The 22,342-nt window shown below is 38.3% G+C and overlaps 4 protein-coding genes across 6 annotated transcripts; 3 read left to right on the plus strand and 1 right to left on the minus strand.

Annotated features, from left to right (window-relative positions):
- Positions 1-631: 631 nt before the first annotated feature.
- On the plus strand, positions 632-7,703 carry LOC6561847 (homeobox protein H2.0). Its single transcript, XM_001988136.2, has 3 exons — positions 632-1,249; positions 6,803-7,320; positions 7,377-7,703. Exons 1-3 carry the CDS (start codon positions 703-705, stop codon positions 7,641-7,643), a joined length of 1,332 nt encoding a protein of 443 aa, XP_001988172.1. The 5' UTR covers positions 632-702; the 3' UTR covers positions 7,644-7,703.
- Positions 7,704-9,100: 1,397 nt separating this feature from the next.
- LOC6562659 (breast cancer anti-estrogen resistance protein 3 homolog) lies at positions 9,101-14,724 on the plus strand. 2 transcript variants are annotated; one of them, XM_001988135.3, is made up of 9 exons: positions 9,101-9,311; positions 9,391-9,516; positions 9,579-9,734; positions 9,801-9,975; positions 11,319-11,673; positions 11,994-12,989; positions 13,121-13,555; positions 13,614-14,020; positions 14,084-14,724. In XM_001988135.3, the coding sequence occupies exons 1-9, from the start codon at positions 9,254-9,256 to the stop codon at positions 14,208-14,210; spliced, it is 2,835 nt and encodes a 944-aa protein (XP_001988171.1). In that variant the 5' UTR covers positions 9,101-9,253; the 3' UTR covers positions 14,211-14,724. The 2 variants fall into 2 exon arrangements, with proteins under 2 accessions (XP_001988171.1, XP_032592484.1); XM_032736593.2 differs by lacking the exons at positions 9,101-9,311; positions 9,391-9,516; positions 9,579-9,734; positions 9,801-9,975 and adding an exon at positions 10,902-10,972.
- Positions 14,725-15,497: 773 nt separating this feature from the next.
- On the plus strand, positions 15,498-18,521 carry LOC6561429 (beta-galactosidase). Its single transcript, XM_001988134.3, has 6 exons — positions 15,498-15,761; positions 15,824-15,993; positions 16,331-16,481; positions 16,560-16,902; positions 17,197-17,344; positions 17,397-18,521. Exons 1-6 carry the CDS (start codon positions 15,615-15,617, stop codon positions 18,478-18,480), a joined length of 2,043 nt encoding a protein of 680 aa, XP_001988170.1. The 5' UTR covers positions 15,498-15,614; the 3' UTR covers positions 18,481-18,521.
- A 3-nt stretch (positions 18,522-18,524) lies between these two features.
- LOC6561428 (tetraspanin-17) lies at positions 18,525-22,303 on the minus strand. Of its 2 annotated transcripts, XM_001988133.3 has the most exons (6): positions 21,783-22,303; positions 21,636-21,716; positions 21,136-21,414; positions 20,932-21,042; positions 20,676-20,792; positions 20,222-20,589 (listed from the first exon to the last, which is right to left on the minus strand). In XM_001988133.3, the coding sequence occupies exons 1-6, from the start codon at positions 22,065-22,067 to the stop codon at positions 20,521-20,523; spliced, it is 942 nt and encodes a 313-aa protein (XP_001988169.1). In that variant the 5' UTR covers positions 22,068-22,303; the 3' UTR covers positions 20,222-20,520. The 2 variants fall into 2 exon arrangements, with proteins under 2 accessions (XP_032592202.1, XP_001988169.1); XM_032736311.2 differs by lacking the exon at positions 20,932-21,042 and having other exon boundaries at positions 18,525-20,589; positions 21,783-22,288.
- Positions 22,304-22,342: the final 39 nt, after the last annotated feature.

The raw sequence follows: 22,342 nt of genomic DNA on the forward strand, positions 1-22,342 counted from the left end.
CATGCGAGCAACAGTGGGCAAAATGTGACGAAATTCTGATGGGATTAAAAGTGGTTTGATATATTAATAAACATTAGACAAATTTTAAGTTGAACATGCAATAAAATATAGAGCAACAACTTAAAAAGTTTTGCTTAATGTTTATAAATTAATCAGAATATTTAATGCGTAGCTTTAATTTATTTGGATTGGTATTTAAATGGAAATTAATTAAAAATTACACCATTTATTGAATACTGTTTACACTCCGAAAAAAAAATTATTTACTTAATCACAATTTTTATTTTATTTTAAATGTGTATCAGGTCATTAAAATTACATTTATTTGACATCTTATTAAATTCATTATTTTTCTTAAATTGAGAATACAACAAAATCTGTATTGAGTGTTTCTCCACATTAATCTGTGTTTGTCACAATGTTGCCCACTGTATCGATCCACACACAATCACTGAGATTTACTTCACCACAATACTTATTCGTGTATGCGCCCAACGGCAATCGATGATCGCTGGTTGGGTTTGCTCCCGGGCCGGGTCCATTTAGTTCCGTGTGGGTTGTCTTAGCAAACGGTTTAAGCTTGATGCGCCCCCAACATTTTGTGCACTCGTGTCTTTTGATATTCTTTTATAGCGACGGTGTTTTCCATGTGACATGATCGTCAATTTATGCTGTTTCCGATTGGCAGGCATAAACTGAGCAATGTTACTACACGAAAGTGCCAATATGGAACAGAGTGTGCCCGAGAATCTCAGCACGCATGTTTTTAGCGACTGTGAAATGAAGTTGCAGGTGCCCACTCGCGATCCCGTCGATGTCAGTGAGAATGGCTGCAACTCGAACAGTGATTTGCCAACCAAAGATACGGTCTCGACGCCAAGTCCTGCAACAAGTGTAATCAATTCGAACACATCAGTCACCAGCAGCAACAGCAGCACAACCAAAGTGAAACTAAGTTTCAGTGTCGATCGTTTGTTAAGCGCCGAGCGCACCAATCCTTCGACATCCCTAAGCCCAACGTCCTCAAGACAACAATGCTGTGATGGTAGTGTCTTTGCCTGCTGCACATTTCCAAGCTGCTTTACACACTCCACGGAAGCTGCTAATCATGCTACAGTCTCAGCTCCTCCCCAAGTACTGACAAATACACACGCATACGCCTATGCGGGGTTAGATAAATTCTATCCGGGATTATATATGGATTACAAGTCTGTGTTAAGACCCACCCCCATTCGTGCCGCTGAGCATGGTAAGAACAATTATGCCAATTTATATATTAAATGAAGCGTTAAACTTTGTTTAGATATATTCTGCAGATATTAAAAATTGACTTGTGTAAGAAATTTAGAATGAAGAATCCATTTTGTAGTGCTATCATTAAGAAATCAAATTGAGCAACTTACTTAAATTAGTTCTTATTGAGAATAATTTTGTTAATGATTAGTGAACACTCAAATTCCGCTACCAATATGCGTCAGAATTGCCACAATCTTATAAAATACTCAGCTTATCGTAGCTTTAATCTTTATGACTGATATTAATTAATGATCTAGAGTCTAACATCCAATTAAGTACCTCAAATTAAAGTGAGCAAAGAAAATAAATAAAATTGTATTATCAATATAGTCACCATTATAGCTAAAGGATTGGCAACTAACCAGAACTAAGAAGAGTTATTAAGAGATTTAACATAGCTATAAACTATGCTTTATTTAAATTAATAAATGTATATAACATGATTCGATTAATAATAGATGAAAGTTCAATATCCCCTCATTATCGATGCTGGGCAACCTTTGCAAACAATCTTCCGTCATGATCAAAAGAATTTTTCCCATTTGCCAATCAAATTCGGACACATTCTTTGCACCCACTCATTATAAACTGCAATGCAATCGGCATTGTAAAATAAATGATACAAAATCTACATTCCGGAGAAAACTGTAAGCACTTTTAGACTCAACCAAATGGTTTGGCCATAAATCGTGCGTTTTTATTAGAATTATTAGTTGATCTGTGGCCATATTGTGCAATATTATTGTAGCCAACTGTTTGTGGCTCGTTCTTGACGAAAACAATTCGTTTGTTGAAATCGACAAATCGACAAAGATATCTCCTCAACGTCGGTCCGTATTTACGTTACTTCCTGCTGTTTTGTATATCAGGGGACGACTCATGGACTGCCTGCCTGCTTGCCAGCCCATGCACTTTGATCTTGTTTATATGAAAAATAGTGAGAAATATGTTTTTTCTTCTTCTTCTTCTTGTATATTGTAGATTGGTATTGTTTAACTTGTTGTTTGCCTTTTTGCTGCTGCTCTATTCAAATATGTTCAGCTACCTCGTTTGTTTTAAACACAATTCTTATCAAGAGGGTGTTAAATAGCTGAGAGCCTCAATTGATACAGGCGTTGATGGGTGCAGCCCGGAAGTATGTGTTGCATTATGTCATCATATTGGGGAAGATTGTGATGGAAAAGATGCCATAAAAAAATCGAAATACTACTAATCATTTTTATAGATCAAAATGATCAAAATCTTGTTTAAATCGTTTGACAATAAATTGAAGGGAACACATCATAATTGTTTATTTAAAATAAATAAATTACAAATTATTAAAAGCCTGCCAACTTCCTTGTAATTGTGTTAGGGACTTCCTGAACCGCTGCTCTTGATTTGATTCATCCATGTCAAAACCAGAAATGATATCATTCAACAACATTTTCGCCTTAATAGCACTTTAAAGTGGCAAACAAATTAGCGCCACATGAAAACTAATTTGGCAGCCCATCAATTCAATGTGAACGTTTATGAAAATTATTATCAAAATTAAATGATTCTTGAATACATTACCTACTGAGGGCGAAAATGAAATGCCAATTAGCACGTGGCATTAAATTCGACATTTCCTCAATCAACAGCAAAGCCAAAAGTGAAAACCAAAAACTAAAAAAAATAAACATGGGTTTGAAGTGAAGTGTTTCATCAATCCTGTGCTACATTAAATAAATTAAATTCAAAAGAACAAAACCGAAATTAACAACAATTTATGAACAAATTAGGATTCAGACTTAAAAATAAACTGCCTACGCTGGCAGCATCAATTGAAAACTGCTTGAAGTGAAATTTGTTTATTTGCTTGAGCAATTGGCCCCGTCACTCAGGGGCAGCCAATCCATCCAAGCATATATAATGAATTGTTCCGTTCATCTAAGAGCTTTTTAGCTAGCGGCCAAAAGGAGCTGAATCTTATCTGATAGATTGGGGCGCCGCACGGCCAACTACTGTGGCTGAATGTGAATGCTGCCGTTTAAGTTAATGACATGCAGCATTCTTCTGACGGACTGACTGAAGAACTGGCTAACTGACTGATTGAAGCTATGCGGTATTTTAAGGGGCAATGCGAGGCCAACTATTTACACAGCCACCCACTGTGGTGGCCCAGGCTCACCCAGCTACCTGTGGTGCCAAAGTTATTTTACCAATTGCGTACAGATGATATCTCTAGTGAAAAAATTGAGACAGCAAGAGAAAGAGAGAGAGAGAGAGAGAGTAAGCTTTAGGGACCTGCTCTAAGCATTCATTTTTGATGGATTGATCGCATCGCATCGCACATCATAAAAAACCATAGCCTCCAGGCAGTCACAGAACCATTCGACTCCAGGTTCTCCATTCTATCTCTACAGCCTAGTATTTGTTGCTGTTTGCTTGTTGCTGTTGCTGTTGCTGTTGTTGCATGGGTGTTGAGTAGTTTGTTTGATTGTTTTTCCCTTCGGCCTGGCGATCGATCGATCGATGAATCGTTGAAGATCTCTTTTCTCTTTTTGTTGTTGTTGTTCTTCTGCTTGTTTTTGTGCTTATTTATGCATCGTTTGGGTTAAATGCTGCGGGTCGGGGCCAATAATTTGGCGCCGCTTGCCTAATTAATTAACAATTTATATGTTAATCCAATTGCTTGTGTCTTCTTCCACACCGATGTGATCAATGATCAACACAAAAGTATTCGTCTTGGCCGGATTTAAAGCATACTGTCTTAAGTAAAGTTTGTCATAGTATTCGGCACTATTCCCACCAGCAGGAAAGCTTTCACTTACCGATGTCAGCCTGTAACTGTTTTCATATGATTTTCTTCGCTTCAGGTTTAGGCCGATATCAACACATCACTTTGATCAATTATCAACTTATTGTTGTTCAATATATATTCAACGATTTCGATCTTGATCTTTGGAAATATAATACTGATGATAGCTAATTGAATTTTAGTTTGACTTTGTCTTTTTTTATATTCCAAATGCATAAAATCAAATAAAATACTCATCTTGATAACAAATTATACAAATTTTGGAGATTATTTTGTGCTAATTTGTTAATTTTTCATCAATCAGCTAAGAATCATTTAAACCCAATAAAAAGTCTTGTTAAAATCATTTAAACCATTTAAAATATCTGAAATCTTTTGGCATCTTATCATCCTCAGCGTTGATCAACGCTCAACGAAGTGGAAATTTCAACAAAAACTGATTTAACAAAATGTATATAAATAAATAGTGAAAGAAATTTAAACGGTCAACAGCTATAAAATAAATATAAATATATACATATATTTGTATATATAAATATGTATATCGACATAGCATTTAATTCCGCTGCATAAATTTAATTGAAAAAATGGTCTGATTGTGATGTTATTTTTACAAGGCAGACTGAAGACTATATTGAAATGCAGATATACAAAGGCATTTCCAAATAATGAAGTCCAGTTGGCATCCATTTTTGTATATGTTTCCCATTTAGTCTTTGCCTTCTCATTCTCATCAGGGTCACAGATATGGTTTGCTCATGCACCTGCTGCCCACATGGCTTAAGGAGCTCGTTGCTCTCGCGTTTCTCTGATTATGGCAATTAATCGTCTTGCACTCGAAATGCATTCAATTGTTTACTCAAAATGTGAACTCGCAAAATATTCGCTAGCCCATAAATATAATTTCACAACGCAAATAAATCGATACAATTTAAAGCGGGCCATCAATTTGTTAATAGCCACAAATATTGAGGATGCGGATGTTGGCCAGACCAAGACTGGTTGGTTAATGATTTAAGATGCAACGCAAAAATGATCACAACTCATTAAGGTACCGGTATTTACCGCATCGAGGCGCTTGACCGAAATGTATCTCTTATTTACAAATGTATCTGTGTGTGAGATGCGGCAATTAAAGGCTCGCTGAGGTGTTGAAAAGCAATGGAAACTCATTATAACAAACCGGCGGCAGTTGACATAAACCAAATGCCGCCAATTAAGATAGAGGCGTGCTCGTTATTGCACTTGCAGTTGCAGATACAGATATACAGTTGAGATACAGATACAATTGTAGCTAAGCATTTCCGTTGCAATGTAAATACACATTAGATCGCTTGAGTTTTGAGTAAATAAAATGCACCATGAAAAATAATTAGACGCATGCCGCGTGTACAAACAAATTGGAAATTGATTACGCATTGTAAAAATCGTGCGCACAGTTTATAAAAAACCAATAAAAATGCATAGACTAGTTTAAGCGTTGCCACACGATAAAAAAAAAAAACCAAAAACCAAAAATGAACTGTATTTCATGAATTGGTGTGCAGTACGCATATTTAAAAAACATTTAACCGCAAAACACACTTTTGGACCAGGTACCAATTCTCTAGTCTCAGCCACATCTCGTGCCCCATGTCGTGCTCGATTACCCCAAATAATTTTTTGGTCCGCTAAGAGGTATTTGCTTATGTGTGTTTTGTTGTTGAATTTTGGCAGTGTGGTGTAAACAATTTGTTTAGCCGCAACGCTGATTATTTCCAATTAAGTGAAAATTTTATTATAAACAAACTCATTTAAATATTTCCAACGTGCGTTTCATTGAAAATAATTTACTCAAGCATTTTTTTTTTTTTTGTGAAAATTGTGTTTTAATATTTTTTCATGTCGAATATTATTGAGTTTTAAACTCTGCGATTAGGGAAATGCGTAAATTGTATTGCAAAATATATTTTTACCCCGGCGGATATAGGCTTGCACATAAATATATATGCGGAGGATGTTAGATGCCCAGTTGTAAAAATAAATAAAGTAGTGTGAAATTAAAGTTTCGGTTAAAAGCATTTCCTGAAACACAAATACTTAAGGAACCCAAATAAATACAAAATATACTACGCGTAAGTAGGCAAATAGATAAAAATAAATTATTCGAGATCAGATAAAATAAAAAATCGTTTGTGCTACGTAAATAACTATTAAATTATATGCTAATTACCCAGTCTGTTCGGTCAATTTAAGCGTAAATAAAATATAAGATATTTCCGATCCCATTAAGTATATAAATAAGTTTTTTCTTACACCAGAACAAAGAAATAAAAAATATACAATTTAAATACACTTGCAGCCTGAGCACCAAATGCAAATAAATAATAATTATTATTGTCTGCTAAATGGAGTCACACATAAGTAGACAAGTGCTAAAATTCTACGAAAATTTACATTTATATATTCCGGACGGATGTGGCCAATATTTCATTAAAATATCTTTAAAAACAAAAACTTAGTTAATAAACAAAAATAGGAGCATTGCTATATTAACAAAGCTTTTGATGATAATCAAAATAATATATTCTTTATGGCATGTGCCATTCACCACATGTATACAACTATTAAGAATGTGTTCTTCTATCCACACTTAAATGATGTACTTCTATAAATAGATTTAGACAACTTTTTTTTGTTCTACAATGCGAATGATTATTTTTCTTCTTGCACCCTTAACAGCAACTTTTCCGACCCTGGCAACGAACGCGCTAATGCGATTCCATCAGCAGCAGCAACATCATCAGCAACATCAGCAGCAACAGCAACATCTTCACCCGCAACACCAACACCAGCATAAAGCAGCAACTTTGTTGAACAGCACAACGTCGGCGCTAAACGGCCTAAAGACGCTGCAGTTGACGCAGCAGCAACGTTTTCTGGCCAAGAGTGCGCAGCAGCAGATGCTCGACATTCCTATAACGGCAACAGGTGCTGCCGGCACTTCACAAAATGGCGGGCACACACACAGCAACAACAACAGCAGCAACAACAATGGCAGCAACAGTGGCGGCAACAATATGAACGGCAGCAACAGCAGCAGCAACAACAACAGTGGCAAACGCAAACGTTCCTGGTCACGTGCCGTCTTCACAAATCTGCAGCGCAAAGGACTCGAGATTCAATTCCAGCAACAGAAATATATAACCAAGCCAGATCGTCGCAAATTGGCAGCACGATTGAATCTCACAGATGCACAGGTGAGTCGCGTGAATGAAAGAAAAAAAAAGTATTCGCTAAACTCGTCGATTCACAGGTCAAGGTGTGGTTCCAGAATCGACGCATGAAATGGCGGCACACGCGTGAGAATCTCAAAAGCGGCCACGAAAAACAGCCAACACAGCAAAACAATGGAGCCGGAAACGGAACTGGTGCTGCCAAGCAGCCATTGCTGATAGCGACTGGAATTGTCGCTGCCAGGCTGCACGAGCCGTTGGAGTACAGCTCCGACAGTTGCTCCAGTGTGGATCTAAGCGAACGAGCCGACGACGATGATAATATTGAAATCGATGTGGTTGAGTAACGATTGAAAAACATTTATGTATATATTCTTTTGGGATTCATGCATACACAGTGTGAAAATTCTGATGCAAAATGTTTATATTAAATTAAATTTAGCTTATAAAAATAAATTACGTCTTCATATTTATGCACATTAAATTATTGTACAATAAAAATTCAAATTTTCAATCGATTAAGAAAATATATGCATAGATTTGTATATATGTTAGTCATGTATAATTGTATTATGGTGAAAAAAAACTCGAATTTAAATTTTACTTATAATAAATTAATGAACAAAATGCATGTATAAATTATAGATTAAATGATACCTTTTAAAAATAATCCAAAATCAATAGACTCTTTATTTGCAATGCACAAGCAACATTTGCAGTCAAAATTAGTTGAAAGAAATGAAAAATGTAAGTATTCAAACTAAGAAACTAATTACACTGCTTAGTTATGGACTGCAACGCCTTCAAGTATAATAAATGGCAAAGAAAATAGTTAACACCTTCTTTTAACAAAGAAACTTCAGAGATTTACAATCATTTTGCTTACATACAGTAAATGCTCAATTGGTTAATAATTTAACTAATGAGCAGTCATATTCCATAATTCAAATAATCTGACCAAGTACCATACATACTTATAAAAACACACATTTATTCATTAGCTCATCATTTCATAATTGAGAAAGTAATATATTAATTTTTAAAAACAAAACAACAAATTGCTGGCCATTTGCTCTTAGCGCACTCTTTGCTCTCTTACGGCGCTGGCAATATTAACAAAAAGAACACGCAATGCCAATTTCTTATACGTTCTGAACACATCAAGAACCGAAAATTTAATTAAGGGTATACCGCTGCGATCAGCAAAATTTGAAACGGCGACGAGACCTTCTAATCTAGACAATGATAAAACCCGATACCGACGGCAACGCAAGACGACAACAGTTGGTCAACCGGAGGGGCATCTGCCGCAGCGGATCAGTGAGACAATTAGACAAACAGTGAGAGAAAATTATTGACGTACGACATTGAAATATTACTTCAAGTCTAAATAAAATTATTGTTGTACTCTCCAAAAGAGCATTGTTAGTTTGTGAACACATTTGTCATGCAAGTAAATAACTCTTTATAGCTTAAACGAATTCTATTCTACGACCAATATTAGAAGATGGTTTAAAAGACCATAATCCACTTAATTTAATCTTAATCGGATACAAATTTAACTGGTAGTTTTCAAGACATCTTCAAATAAAGTCTTTAGACAATAAAAATAAAATATCAAATAGCTATTACAGTTTTTAAAAGTGTATTTATTTTGGGCTAGTTTTACACAGATGTATGTAGTAGCTCAACGTATTTATAAAGGGGAGGCTTTTCCGCAGTGAAACTGTTCACAATTTAATAGTGTATACAAGTATCGACCTGCCAAATATTGTATTTTCTTAGTGGTGTTTTTAGAGCGCTTCGTTTGTTCAGTTTGTTGACGCTAAGCGCAGCGAGCGGTTGAAATTTCAGTTACTGGACGGGCGGCAATGTGACAGCTTAATTATTGAGCTAAAATAGTTTGAGACGAGCGCAGTCGGATCAGAGCAGAACCTAATAGTAGAATTGCCATAAAATGGGCAATGTGCAAACGCGTCAATTCGAGTCTCGCAATGCGACAAATAGACGAAGTAGTAAGTCATACGAGGAAAACTAAGAAATCTTATAGACAACCTTTGTCATCTCTCTCTCGCTGCCTTTCTATCTTTCTAGGCATTCTTTGGAACTTCCGTTATCCCAATGCGACAAGGCGGCGCGACGATGTCGCCATGATAATACACAACTCCAGGCTGAGCATTGACGAATGGCTAAATCTGCTGGATCTGCAGCAATATGAAGGTCAGTTTGGTCAGCAATTTTGACAGTATTTACTCATATGTCACACACATCCGCTCAATTAGACAACCTGAAAGCATATGCCACGGTCGATGACGTTGGAGACATTAACGATCGAGATCTGAAGCGTTTGGGCATCCGTAGTATAACCCATCGCCAGAAAATGCTCAACAGTTTGTTGGGCGTGCGTGCCAAGCGACGGCAATCGATGAATCTGGAAGGTGAGCAATGCTATCAATACGATAATTCATTTGTAATCTAGCCATAGCCAACCATTATCTGTCCAGCAATGCGTAGTGCGCCCTGTTCGGTGCCGCGACGCAAGGGCTCCTGTCCGATGGTTTATCTAGATGCAAATTCAAGTGATCTGACGGACAGCAACGATAGCGGCGCTGCAGCTGTGATTACCACCAAAAGTGGCAAGGTCTTAAAGCAATTGACTTTCGATGAAACTACAACAATGTGAGTATATGCATATGAGTAAAAAGTGAGTTAATTATTAGGTTCTCAGAAAGCTTAAAAAAGTGTCTGTATTTGCTGGGCTGTTTATCAAAAGAACTGATTTAGCAAGAATATGATTTAGCAAGAATATTCAAAACAAGTTGATAGCTTATCAGTTTTTAAGGCTTGCATTGCCTTCATCTTAAGTTCTGTTAGTATCTTATACATAATTCTTATTTACGCATATTTTTATAACTATACTTATGATAAATTATACGTAATTCAATTGACTTACCAATAATTGAAAAAAATAATCTAAATATTTTAAACTAACAATTCTGCAAAAATAAGCGAATAAATTCAAAGAGTTCTCAAAAATACAAATTCAACTAAATTAGCCTGTCGACGCAAATTGCCTGGTGTTAATTTAAGACGTTTATTTGAAATTTAACGAACCATCTGTTAAGTTCCACATGCAATTACTGAAATTCACAATTCCCTGCGCCTTTGCCCGCATTTGCCATTTCATATTTGATAACAACCACCTCTCCAGTCCCTTACACGACGAATAAATTTCAATAACAAAAACTCTGCGCATGCCCCAAAGAATTTCCCATAAAAAATATAATCAACCCAGGCGGCAAAACTATCTTGAAGCAAAACCCAAACAAGTCGGGTAAAGCGAACAACCCTCACAAGGACATTCGGCTTGTGCCAGGGTGGACTAAGCCAGGGCGCAGCACATACCGCATTTAGATGGCAAAGAGTGCAGACGAGCTGTGCGATAATAAAAGCCAAGGCACAATTTCAGATAAGACTGCGAAAAATTGAAATTTTTGTGCATTTTACTAGTGATACAAATTATACAAAATAATACGAAAAGTAAAGCCAAAAGTTGTAATGCAAAACTTGTATTATTAATCCTTGGCTATTAATCCCTTAAAAAAAAAACTTTTTAGGCGTGTCCTGCGTATATTTTCAGTAGCGAAAAAGACTTCTAGCAAAATGGGCGTAGCAGGTGAGTGATAACAGCTTGTAAATAAGCAAAGCCAATATTATTTACTGGTCACATGTAAAAACATGACTATAAAAACCAGTCTCCATCATCAAAAGTAGGATCTTGTATAATTTTACTATAATTAAATTCGTGTGAGTTTTTTTTCTTGTTTTTGCACTTGAACTTCAGACAAAAGTTCGCATATACCAAGGAACAATTTTGTGGGAGTAAATTTCCCTGTTTCATCAAAAAACCCGGTCGCTGGGCAATTCGCACAGCGCATAATACAAATTTCCCATAATAAGGGACTTACACTCTCGATTTTAAAACTCTCCCTCTCTCTCACTCTCTCTCTCTCTCTTTGCAGCTATGAAGAATTGAAACCGCGCTCCAAGTGCAACAGTCCGCATTGGGGCAACAACGCCGACGACATGGAAAGCGGCAACAACAGCCACGCATCGACGCCAATTGCCGCCTCGCCCAATGCCAACGAGCAACAGGAGGCCATCGCACTGAAAAAGGCCCTCGAATGGGAGCTGAGTCTGGATGCACGGGAATTGCGCTCGCATGCCTGGTACCATGGTGCACTGCCACGCCAGCGGGCCGAGGAAATTGTTCAGCGAGATGGTGATTTTCTGGTGCGGGATTGCGCCTCCCAGCCGGATAACTATGTCCTCACCTGCAGCAGCAAATCAGCTGTCCTGCATTTTGTGCTCAATAAGGTTAGTCATTAATCGCATTGATTGCGTTTTTAAATCCTGCTGAAAGTGACTAGAATAAATGTAATCTGATGTTTAAGCCTACAATAGATCAATGCTGTTTAATTGAGAACCCTTTGCATGGGATAAGCACTGCTTATATCAAACTACATCCGCTATAAATGGATTATGCTGGTGTAACTTTGAAACCTCTCCTTTATTATAAGTATTTAAGGACATCAGCTAGCGTATATACCTACTAGTCACAACATATTGCATATCATTTTTACCAATAACAACAAATTGTAAATTTAAACCTGATCGATCAACTCAATATCTTTTAGCTGGTTCTGCAGCCGGAGACTGTCTATGAGCGTGTGCAGTATCAGTTCGAGGAGGATGCCTTTGATACGGTGCCAGATCTAATTACGTTCTATGTGGGCTCGGGCAAGCCGATTTCTGCTGCATCGGGTGCTCTCATCCAATACCCATGCAATCGCACATATCCACTCTCATTCTATGGCCACAAGATCGTGGGCAATCAGTTGCATACACAGATGCTGGCCGGACTACGTGGCCTGAGTCCACTGAACTCGCCCATGGGCAGCAGCACTACAGGTGGTGGCTCCACCATCTTTCGCTTTGGCCAGCTATCTGGAGATGCTACACCAGCAGCACCACAGCCGGCGATACCATCCAGTCCGCACTGTTCGCCGCCACGGGTAATTCGAGAAGTGCCACCACCTAGGCTGCCTTGCAAGAAGCAGCAGCGCTCCCAGAGCTTGACCCCCGCTCAGGCAATGGTTGTGTGCAACATAAATAAGCAGCAGGAGCAGCAGCAACAGCAGCATCAAGAAGCAACAAATGGACATAGCCTGACACGTTTTCAGACCATTGCACGCTGTAATCCCACCAGTGATTTGCAGCTGCAGCCACAACACGTGGATAGCAAGTTCACCACTCAATCTCTGCCGCGTCCGAGCACCTCGGCAGCGCAGGCTTTGCGGCAGCAAGCAGCTGCACGAATTTGCAATTTGGCACGCAATTTCAGCCTGGATACACCGGATCGAGCACCCAGCCCACCGCCCAAGCCACGCAAGGAGCCCATGGCCGCAGTGCTGGCGTATCAGGCGAGCGGCTCCGACTCGGGCAATGGATCGGGAGATTCGGCGCCTGGCGATGTCAGCGAGCTGAGCATACAACGCGGCGGTGTCATCATTAAGAATCCGCGATTCATTACCAGCTCCGCCTCCAATGGTACGCTGAAGAGCTTCACTGAATTTGATGCCTTGGCTGCTGAGGAGCAATTATTCTCCATGCCCATTGAGGACTTCAAGCTGGTAAGCTCCTAAAGGATAGAGAGTCAGTAGCTCAAACTTAACTGTTATGTTGCTAAAGTGTCCTTGAATTACCAAATAATATTTATAAATTAATATTAATATTAATTCACTTTTTCTTTTATGCATTTCAGTTCAGCAAATTTGATTTTGAGAACTTTGTCACGTTGCTGCTGCCCTCAGTGGAGAACAAGCCACTGGATGGCGATGCGCTGAACACTTTCAAGATGATGCTGCTGGAATCTGGACCCAAGCTGCTGGCCGAGCACATTACACGCATCGATATTGGTTTATTTCTGGACGTGCCAGTCAATGAATTGGATTGTTATCTCAATTGTTCGGGCCTGGAGCTGTTGACGCTACCGCATGGCAAAGTATTTCGCCAGGACATCATTGAGCGCACGCAGTGCATCAAGCTAATGGTTGCTGTCACCATACTCACCTGTCAAACGGATCTAGACCGAGCCGAGCTGCTCAGCAAGTGGATACAAATTGCGGTGGAAACGAAAACCGCGCTGGGAAATCTATTTGGCTTTTGTGCCATTATGTTGGGCTTATGCATGCCGCAAGTGAGTTGAGATTGACTACTACAAAAGTATTAAACCTAATCGATTTAACAATTGGTAGATACAAAAACTGGATCAGGCATGGCACATTCTACGCCAAAAGTATACGGACAGCGCATTCACATTCGAGGCCAAGCTGCGTCCCACATTGAGCAGCATGAATGAGGCTTCTAATCCACAGGCCCCAAATACGACAGTGCCCCATGTGCTGCTCTACGCTCTGCTCATTGACCGGCCCGTGCTGGACATTATCAATCATGGCAATATGGATGAGCGTCCAGCCCTTTATAATACCTGCATTGATCCTTGGGAGTCGAAGGCCGATGATTTTGGCATGTCTATTAACTTTCTGCACTTGGATGCATCGCGTGGTTTTCTCAAGAATTTGGACTTATATCGCAAGAATGCCAAGATCATTTTGGAGGAGGCAAGCACAAGGCAAGATGAACTGCTGTCGGATGCTTTTCGGTACGTTGCATATTATTATTATAGTATTTAAAAAATGTTACCATAAGATTCTTGAATTTTTAGCACCGAGTTTCACGTAAAGTTCCTTTGGGGCAGTTCGGGAGCCAGCGCCAAGCCCGAGGATCGACATGGAAAGCTCGAGAAGGTGCTAACACTGATGGCTGATAAGTTTTGCAGCGTCAACTCTTAGTTATGTATAAATATAACCAAAAGAAAAAAATGATCGATATTATATAGACTCTAGTTTCTAAGCCGATAATACCTACCACAATCAAACTCTGTATTCACATAAGTCTCTTCTCTTATCTAGTCCCTTAATCCTCCTTTTTATCAACTCATCCATAGTTTCATCTATTTCCTTGTGCTGTTTCTACCTCAGCCTATGTGTGTATAATTTTACATACAATGAAAAAATAGAAGCACTTTTGTTACAGTTCAAATAATTTATAAAAAAAAAAAAACAAAACAAAAAAAACCAAATATTTAAAATTTAGTTAAGCCAAGAAAATTACTTACAATTGTTAAAGCACTCCTTAACCCATCAAGTAACAACTTCAAGCTGGAAATAATCAAATTGTACTTACACCAAATGTAATCAACTCTCTAAGAGAGTTGGCAATATAAAGATAAAAACCAAAAACATTGAAGCACACTACCAAAGGCATTTATAGTCTAGTACTTAACAAATAAATCCATATAATCAACTAAATAAAGTATTATACATGCTATAGATTGGACAATATACACATAATCAAATGCATCATCATTTACGTACATAAATATTGAAATGATTGGCAAACATATACTGATGAAATACTAATATAGATTTTTTGCAATTTTATAAGTGATAGTGCCGTAAATTTAAATAAAGAAAATAATGGAACTATTAAAACTACACACATTCATGGGTATTTATTATCAAAAGTACTTTGAACTTGCAATATCTGACGGGACTTGAAAGGGAACAAAATAAAGCAAGATAAATGTAGTATGTGATAATTGAATAATATACTACAGTAGAAAGAAATAATTAATACGCTCGATACTTTATTGTTAATTAATCAAAGCAAGAATCTGATGTAGGATACGATACGCATTTTCCAATGAAATTTAAAAACAATTACAAATGAAATACAAATAGTTTTCATCGTAAGATAAGGAAAGCTTCTTAAAAAAAATAATTCAACTAACTAAAATTAAGCAAAGTACAACTAAAATAATTATTCATTAGTACAGGCGATGAGGTATAAATAATACTTGAACTAATCGTGAAATAACGATAATAGGAAACCACTTGCGTAGTGAATAACAATTACCATGTGCATTCAACTAAAAGCGAGCACTGGCTTTATCAGACACTCGAGTCCTTATCGGAGTACATAAGAATACAAGTACACATATTTATGTATATATGAATATATATATATATATATAACGCGATCTAAGTGCCAACCAAATCCAACACAAATCCATTGACATTCTGCTCTGAGCAGAGCTGGCGAACAGTTGTAGTTTGAAGCGTGCGACTTAAGTTATTAAAAACGCGAGCTTAAAGCTTAAAGTTTAAGCTCACGCTTAAAAGCTCATTCGTAAAATGAGCAACGCCACAGCTGGTGGCGGCGGCGGTTTTCGCTGCACTCGCAAGATGACATTAGCGATGAGCGGCTGTGTGATAATTTTGGTGATCGCGTTGACAGTCGGCCTCTGCGTGGGTCTCAGCGGCGACAATGGCGTCGCAGAGGTAAGCTTTCGAAACTGGTAGACCAAGGTTCAATTTGAATTGGATTTATTTACTTTAATTAGGGGCAGGATGGTCCCGCCTTCAGCATCGATCATGTGGCAAACACATTTCTTATGAATGGAAAACCATTTCGTTATGTCTCCGGATCGTTTCACTATTTTCGTGCCCTGCCCGATGCCTGGAGAAGTCGCTTACGCACCATGCGAGCATCTGGTCTGAATGCATTGGATACGTGAGTAGTACCCATAGAGGATTCTCGATTAAGTGAGTCGACTAAGTTGAAAGCCCTAGGACGTGACTATAGTTGACTACCAGCGAACGTTGACTTTAAAACGCAATCATCAATCAAAACAATGAATGGGCCACACAACTGTGACTGCTGTGCTTCGTGCAAGCTGATGATAAATAACACTAGGCTACAAAGCTTATAATAATAATACACAAACTTTGTTCAGTTGACTTTTGACTCTATTTTTAATGTCACTGAACTCGAAATGTATTTTAAATAGAATATAAATATACATGAGCAATTAAGAAATCGCAGTAACCTTAAACAATTTCCTTCACAGCTACGTTGAATGGTCGCTGCACAATCCACACGATGGCGAATACGACTGGGAGGGCATAGCCGATATAGTTCGATTTCTGGAAATTGCTCAAGAGGAGGACTTTTATATTGTGCTTCGTCCCGGGCCCTACATCTGTGCCGAGCGAGATAACGTAAGTATTTCATAAATGAAACAAACAACAATAACAATCACTCAGCCCCAATTACCCCAACAACAACAACAACAATAGGGAGGCCTACCACACTGGCTATTCACAAAATATCCAGACATTAAAGTGCGCACCAACGATCCCAACTACATTGCGGAGGTGGGCAAGTGGTACGCACAATTGATGCCGCGTCTGAAGCATTTGCTATTTGGCAATGGTGGCAAGATCATAATGGTTCAGGTTGAGAATGAATATGGTGCGTACCATGCCTGCGATCATGACTATCTGAACTGGCTGCGCGATGAGACTGATAAATATGTGGAGAACAAGGCGCTATTGTTTACGGTGGACATACCCAATGAGAGGATGCACTGCGGCAAGATTGATAATGTATTTGCCACCACGGACTTTGGCATAGATCGCAGTGAGTGATGTACAAATATTAATACGATAGTAGTAGAACAATTTTTGATTAGATCGGAATCTTTTTTAAACACAGTTTAAAAGTGAGAATCATTTAGATTGTTATGTTCCAGATAATCAGATAATCATAATCAAGAAAGATTAATTCGAAAACATTTTCGGCCGCAATCTAATCTAATCTATGCTATGTTATCAGGTATACTAAACGGAGATGCACCTTTAACATAGCAATTTATAGGTCACATTTAAGATTTCTTAGTCATCCAAATTGCTAAACACCTTTTTATATATGCAGTATTTGAGATCGACAAAATTTGGGAACTATTGCGCGGCATACAGCCGACGGGACCGTTGGTCAACTCGGAGTTCTATCCTGGTTGGCTGACGCACTGGCAAGAGATGAATCAGCGACGCGATGGAAAGGAGGTGGCCGACGCTCTAAAGTATGTTTTGAATAAAGTCTCAAATATATTCTAATGGTTTCACTTATTTCAGGAAGATACTCAGCTATGGTGCCAGCGTTAATCTCTACATGTTCTTTGGTGGCACCAATTTTGGCTTCACGGCCGGCGCCAATTATGACTTGGATGGAGGCATAGGCTATGCAGCGGATATAACCAGCTATGACTACGATGCGGTCATGGATGAGGCTGGCGGAGTGACCAACAAATATGAACTGGTCAAGCAAGTGATAGGAGAAGTCCTCGAATTGCCCGACATAACACTAAATCCAGCCAAGCGTTTGAGCTATGGCACAGTGGAGCTGACGCCAGCATTGGAGTTGCTCTCGGCAGAGGGACGCGCTGCTCTATCTAAAGGCACACCCGTGAAGTCCGATCAGCCCAAATCATTCGAGGAGATGGATCAGTATTCCGGGCTGCTGCTCTATGAGACAACGTTGCCCAGCATGGATCTAGATCCATCATTGCTAAAGGTGGAGGAGCTGCGAGATCGTGCACATGTCTTTGTGGATCAACAGCTGGTTGGCACACTGTCCAGGGAGGCGCGTATTTATGCCCTGCCCCTGAGCAAGGGCTGGGGCAGCACACTGCAGCTGCTGGTGGAGAATCAGGGACGCATCAACTACGATCGCGCCAACGATACGAAAGGCATCTTTGGCAAGGTGACGTTGCAGTTGCACAATGGCGGTGCTTTATCACTGGACGGCTGGACAACGACTGGCTATCCACTGGAAGCGTATGCCATCGAGACATGGCGCAAGGATGCTGCAGCCCTAGATCCATCCATTGCCAAACAGCGTTTGTTACGCACTGGTCCCATTGCCTATACGGGCAGTTTTGAGGTAACCGAAGTGGGCGATACTTATCTCAATACGGCCGGCTGGGGCAAAGGTGTGGCCTATGTTAATGGTTTCAACTTGGGACGCTACTGGCCGCTGGGTGGTCCACAAATTACGCTCTATGTGCCCAACGAGCTCCTCAAAGTGGGCCAAAACTCTGTAGTACTACTCGAGTATCAGCGCTGCAATAAGACAAGCAACGGTTCAGAGCTGCCTGCAGTGCAATTTGATGCAGTGGCTCAGCTGGATGGAGAGTCTAGTGAGGCATCGCTTAAATAGATGTTGCAATCATTTTCATTTTGTTATTTTTTTTACAATTTACAAGCGTTTCATTATTTTTATTAGAAGCAGTTATTGATTTTGCTGTCGCAACAACAACCTTGACAAGCCGCTATTTGTATTATAATAAACATTGCTTAACTAATTACAATTTTTAGTTTGTTTTACTGACTGGCATTTTGTTTAACATAATTTAGCTCGTTTTCAATTGACTCATTCCGTATTCGATATCATTTATTAATAAACTTCACGAATTTCTAGCTTCTCAAAAATTGTCTGATTTCGTTCAGATTCTTTTAAATTATATGTTACCATTTGCTTATTATTATTGTATGTATTTCTTCTTTATATAAAATTTATTGGATTTTGCTCGTTATTTAAATTTTTGTGATTTTTGTTTTCTTTCTTACATTGTTAAGTCATGTGTTCATCATTGGCAAATGGAGATTCTGATTTGATGTTTTTCATAAAAATACTTTTGATGCGATTTCTTGCATTTTGCGCACAAAAAATAAGTATTCTTTTAGTTGTTTTAATAAACTTGTAAAGAGTATTAAGTACATTTAGTGTTTGAGGTTCTCAAAAGTATTTCAAAAATGTTAAAGAGACTCAGTTGGTTTTTTTTTAGTATAAATGCGTCAAAATTTCAGTAGATCTGCTTTATAGTAAAATATAATACATATATTAATATTATTGTTTAGTAGGGCAGTGTTGCATAGAAAAAAAGAAAATTGTTATCAAGAGATTCTCTTACATGTTTGTATTGAGTATAAGCACAATAAATGTATTTCACCTTTTTCTCTTCTCTTTATTATAATCTATTAGATTTGCTAGCAAATAATGAATTTAATAATTTCCTTGTGTTACAACCCATTTTAATACACTCTTAAATTGTACATTTCGGACTTCCTCTACAACTTTTCAAGATTAACGAATACAAAATGATATCTGATTGCTACGAGCGTTGTTTCGACTAATTCGACAGCAGTCTTTTCAAAGAAAAAAAAACTCATAACGAACTCAACTCACGTACTTAGTAGTAGCTCTTATACAATAGTAAAAGATGTGCAGCCCATTGCAAATAGGGAGACCCATAAGCGGATAACTGAAGTGTATTATGCAAAAATATGTATATATTTTGCCTTCTAAGGCAACTCTGCATACCTCGCATTGAATTTAAGCTCGACACAAATTAATCAGCAATCTACCAATCTACTCTTCTTTTATTATTTTTTCTTGCATTTTTGTTTTTAATTTACTTGCCCCCACATAAAAAAGTTATTTTTGTTATTGTTATAAAAATACTGCAATTAACATAATTATTTTTGTTGTTAATTTGCTTTAGGTCTTGTGACAGATTTTGCTGCTTACATTAGGAATGACTTTTCGTGTTTTCAACACCCTTGCAGAAAAGGTTTTGTCTGGACATTAGCATTATTAATTAGCCTGTAGTATATTTTACATTGAATAGTTTTGTTGTTTGTTATAAGCCAAGGGGTCTTGCAAGGATATATATCAGCTTCGGGGCGCCGAAGGTTTTTCATTACAAGTTGTGCAGAAAATTTCTTTGCTTTTAAATTTTGTTTTTCATGTCATTTCTATACATTTATTAAAAATATATCACAGCTGCATTTCAAGTTAATTATTTTTCATATATTCCCGTTCGCCTTTTTTCCCACATAATTATGTAAAAATGTATAGAAAATGTATGCAATATGCCTTTTAGTTGATTTTTGTTTGTTTTTTTTTTTGTTTTGGGTAAAGAGAAGCCTACGTAAAACAGCAAAAAATTTGGCAACCTAGTTAATATTTAGTCAATGTCCATAGACGGAATGCGTTCGCGTTTAGTAGACACACATACATACAATATATGGCTAGTTATTTATAGTATAGTTAACTAACCGAAGCGTCGATGTAGATGATGTGTACTGTTGTAAAGTTGAAGTTTTAGTTGTTGTAATTGATTTGCTATTTCTTGTTACTTATGTATCTTGTTGCGGTTGTTGTCTAGAGTGCTGTGGGGGCACCGTGCGCCATTTGTCAGTGCCATTTGGATTTTTGTGTATAAATATCGGCACGCAAGTTTTGCGCAAAACAAATGCCCAGAATCTGCAAAAGCAAAAGCGAATAAGTAACCAGAATCGAAGAAATTACATATAAATAAAACATTGTATGAAAAGAAATCAAACTGAGACCTGGAAAAACATAATTCCAATTGCTGCCGTTGAAATAATAATTAAATTATGTTCAATCCATTCTTCGCCGGCCTGGACACAGCCCTTTTCATTAATAATCTTGGACACCTCCATGCTCTGAGGTAATAAAAACAAAGAAAAAGAAAATGGAAATGGAAACATAAGCAAAACACATAGGAACATTTTAACAAAAATTCTTTAAATATTAATATATAAATAAAGATAAAGTGCAATAAAAAATCTCGTTTTTTAGCACCTGCATGATGAGCAGGGCAACGCACGTGGCGGCCACGCCTATTAAATTCGTCTCCAACCAATCCTCGCCAGCGCGCAAACATCCGCGCTCGTGTATATTTCTATCCACTGGCTGCTTGCGTATGTATAAATGTAAATATGATGAAGCTTGTAAATCGCCTTCGACCAACAAAATAAAAAGGAACAATAAATAGAAACAACTTACGTAGCCCTCTTTGCGCACATCATAGCCGCACTGTTTGTTCTTGATTACCTCCTGCGGGCGCCGGCGACAACAGGAGAAGGGCACACCACACGCTTCACGGCTGCCAATTGCAATTGAGGAGCAATTGAAATAGTTATTGCTATCCCAGTCCTTGGGACCATCAATACCACAGCATTGCAGCCAATCCTCTTGTATCCAGTCTATCAGGTTTTGCTGATCCGGATCCTCGCGGTAGTGCTTGATAAAAGCTCTCAAGCCCTCAGTGGCATGATCTTTAATCTACGACAAAGAGTGATAACAAAATTAACTTTAAATCATTTCTCTTAAAATTTATTCATAACTTGTATAGAGTAAGTTTAGTGAGAGTTTGGGAGATTTAACAGAAATAAACAATAAAGACAATCGTAGAAATATAAATTCAGATAATGCACAAAATAATTGATCTTCACAAATTCAACAAAGCAACACAGAGCAAAAACAATAAATGACAAGCAACTTACCAAACCTTTGTCCTTGAGCACAAAAGCCAATCCGCAAAAGCCAATCTCGCTAAGAAGAAGCACGCTCAAAAATATGGCATACTGTAAATGAATAATGCATGAGCTTAACTCATTTTTATTGAGCCCAGTTTTTGGCTGTATACTCACAGCGCCCAAGAGACAGGTATTTTCGCGCAGTGCACCCACGCTGCCCATAAAGCCCAGCAAGAAGGTGATGGTGCCCAGTATGATGAGCACAAAAGCGGGATCCAAGGCTATAAACGTGAGCTTTCCAATGTTGCGAAACATATCTTTTTCGGTCCAGGCCCAAATGCCAATGGCGAGCACGAGAAGTGCTGACAGCCAGATGAGTACATTGCCAGTGAATAGCAAATATTTGAGGCAGCAACTGATTTCACTTGTTTCGCGTCGATATTTACGCACTGCGGGCATTTTTGCGAGAGTCGATGGCGACAACAACTCGACCGATTGATTCTAAGACTATGGAATGATTATGATTGTATTTCTCACTATTTACTAATGACTTGGCTTAGAAATTTTGCTACAACAAAAAGCTGTGGTTACCAGCCACAGATTTTCGACATAGCAGTGGTGCGACAGAAACAACAAACAATAGAACCTTTACGTTAGTGCGAGAGGCATTATAGTTGTTGCCTTTTTGAGTCGTCTGTTATTAACAGCGAGCTATAAGTGGAAAGCTCAAAAGT

Source organism: Drosophila grimshawi, unplaced genomic scaffold, assembly GCF_018153295.1.
Source record: "Drosophila grimshawi isolate 15287-2541.00 unplaced genomic scaffold, ASM1815329v1 contig_1377, whole genome shotgun sequence".
NCBI lineage: Eukaryota > Metazoa > Arthropoda > Insecta > Diptera > Drosophilidae > Drosophila > Drosophila grimshawi.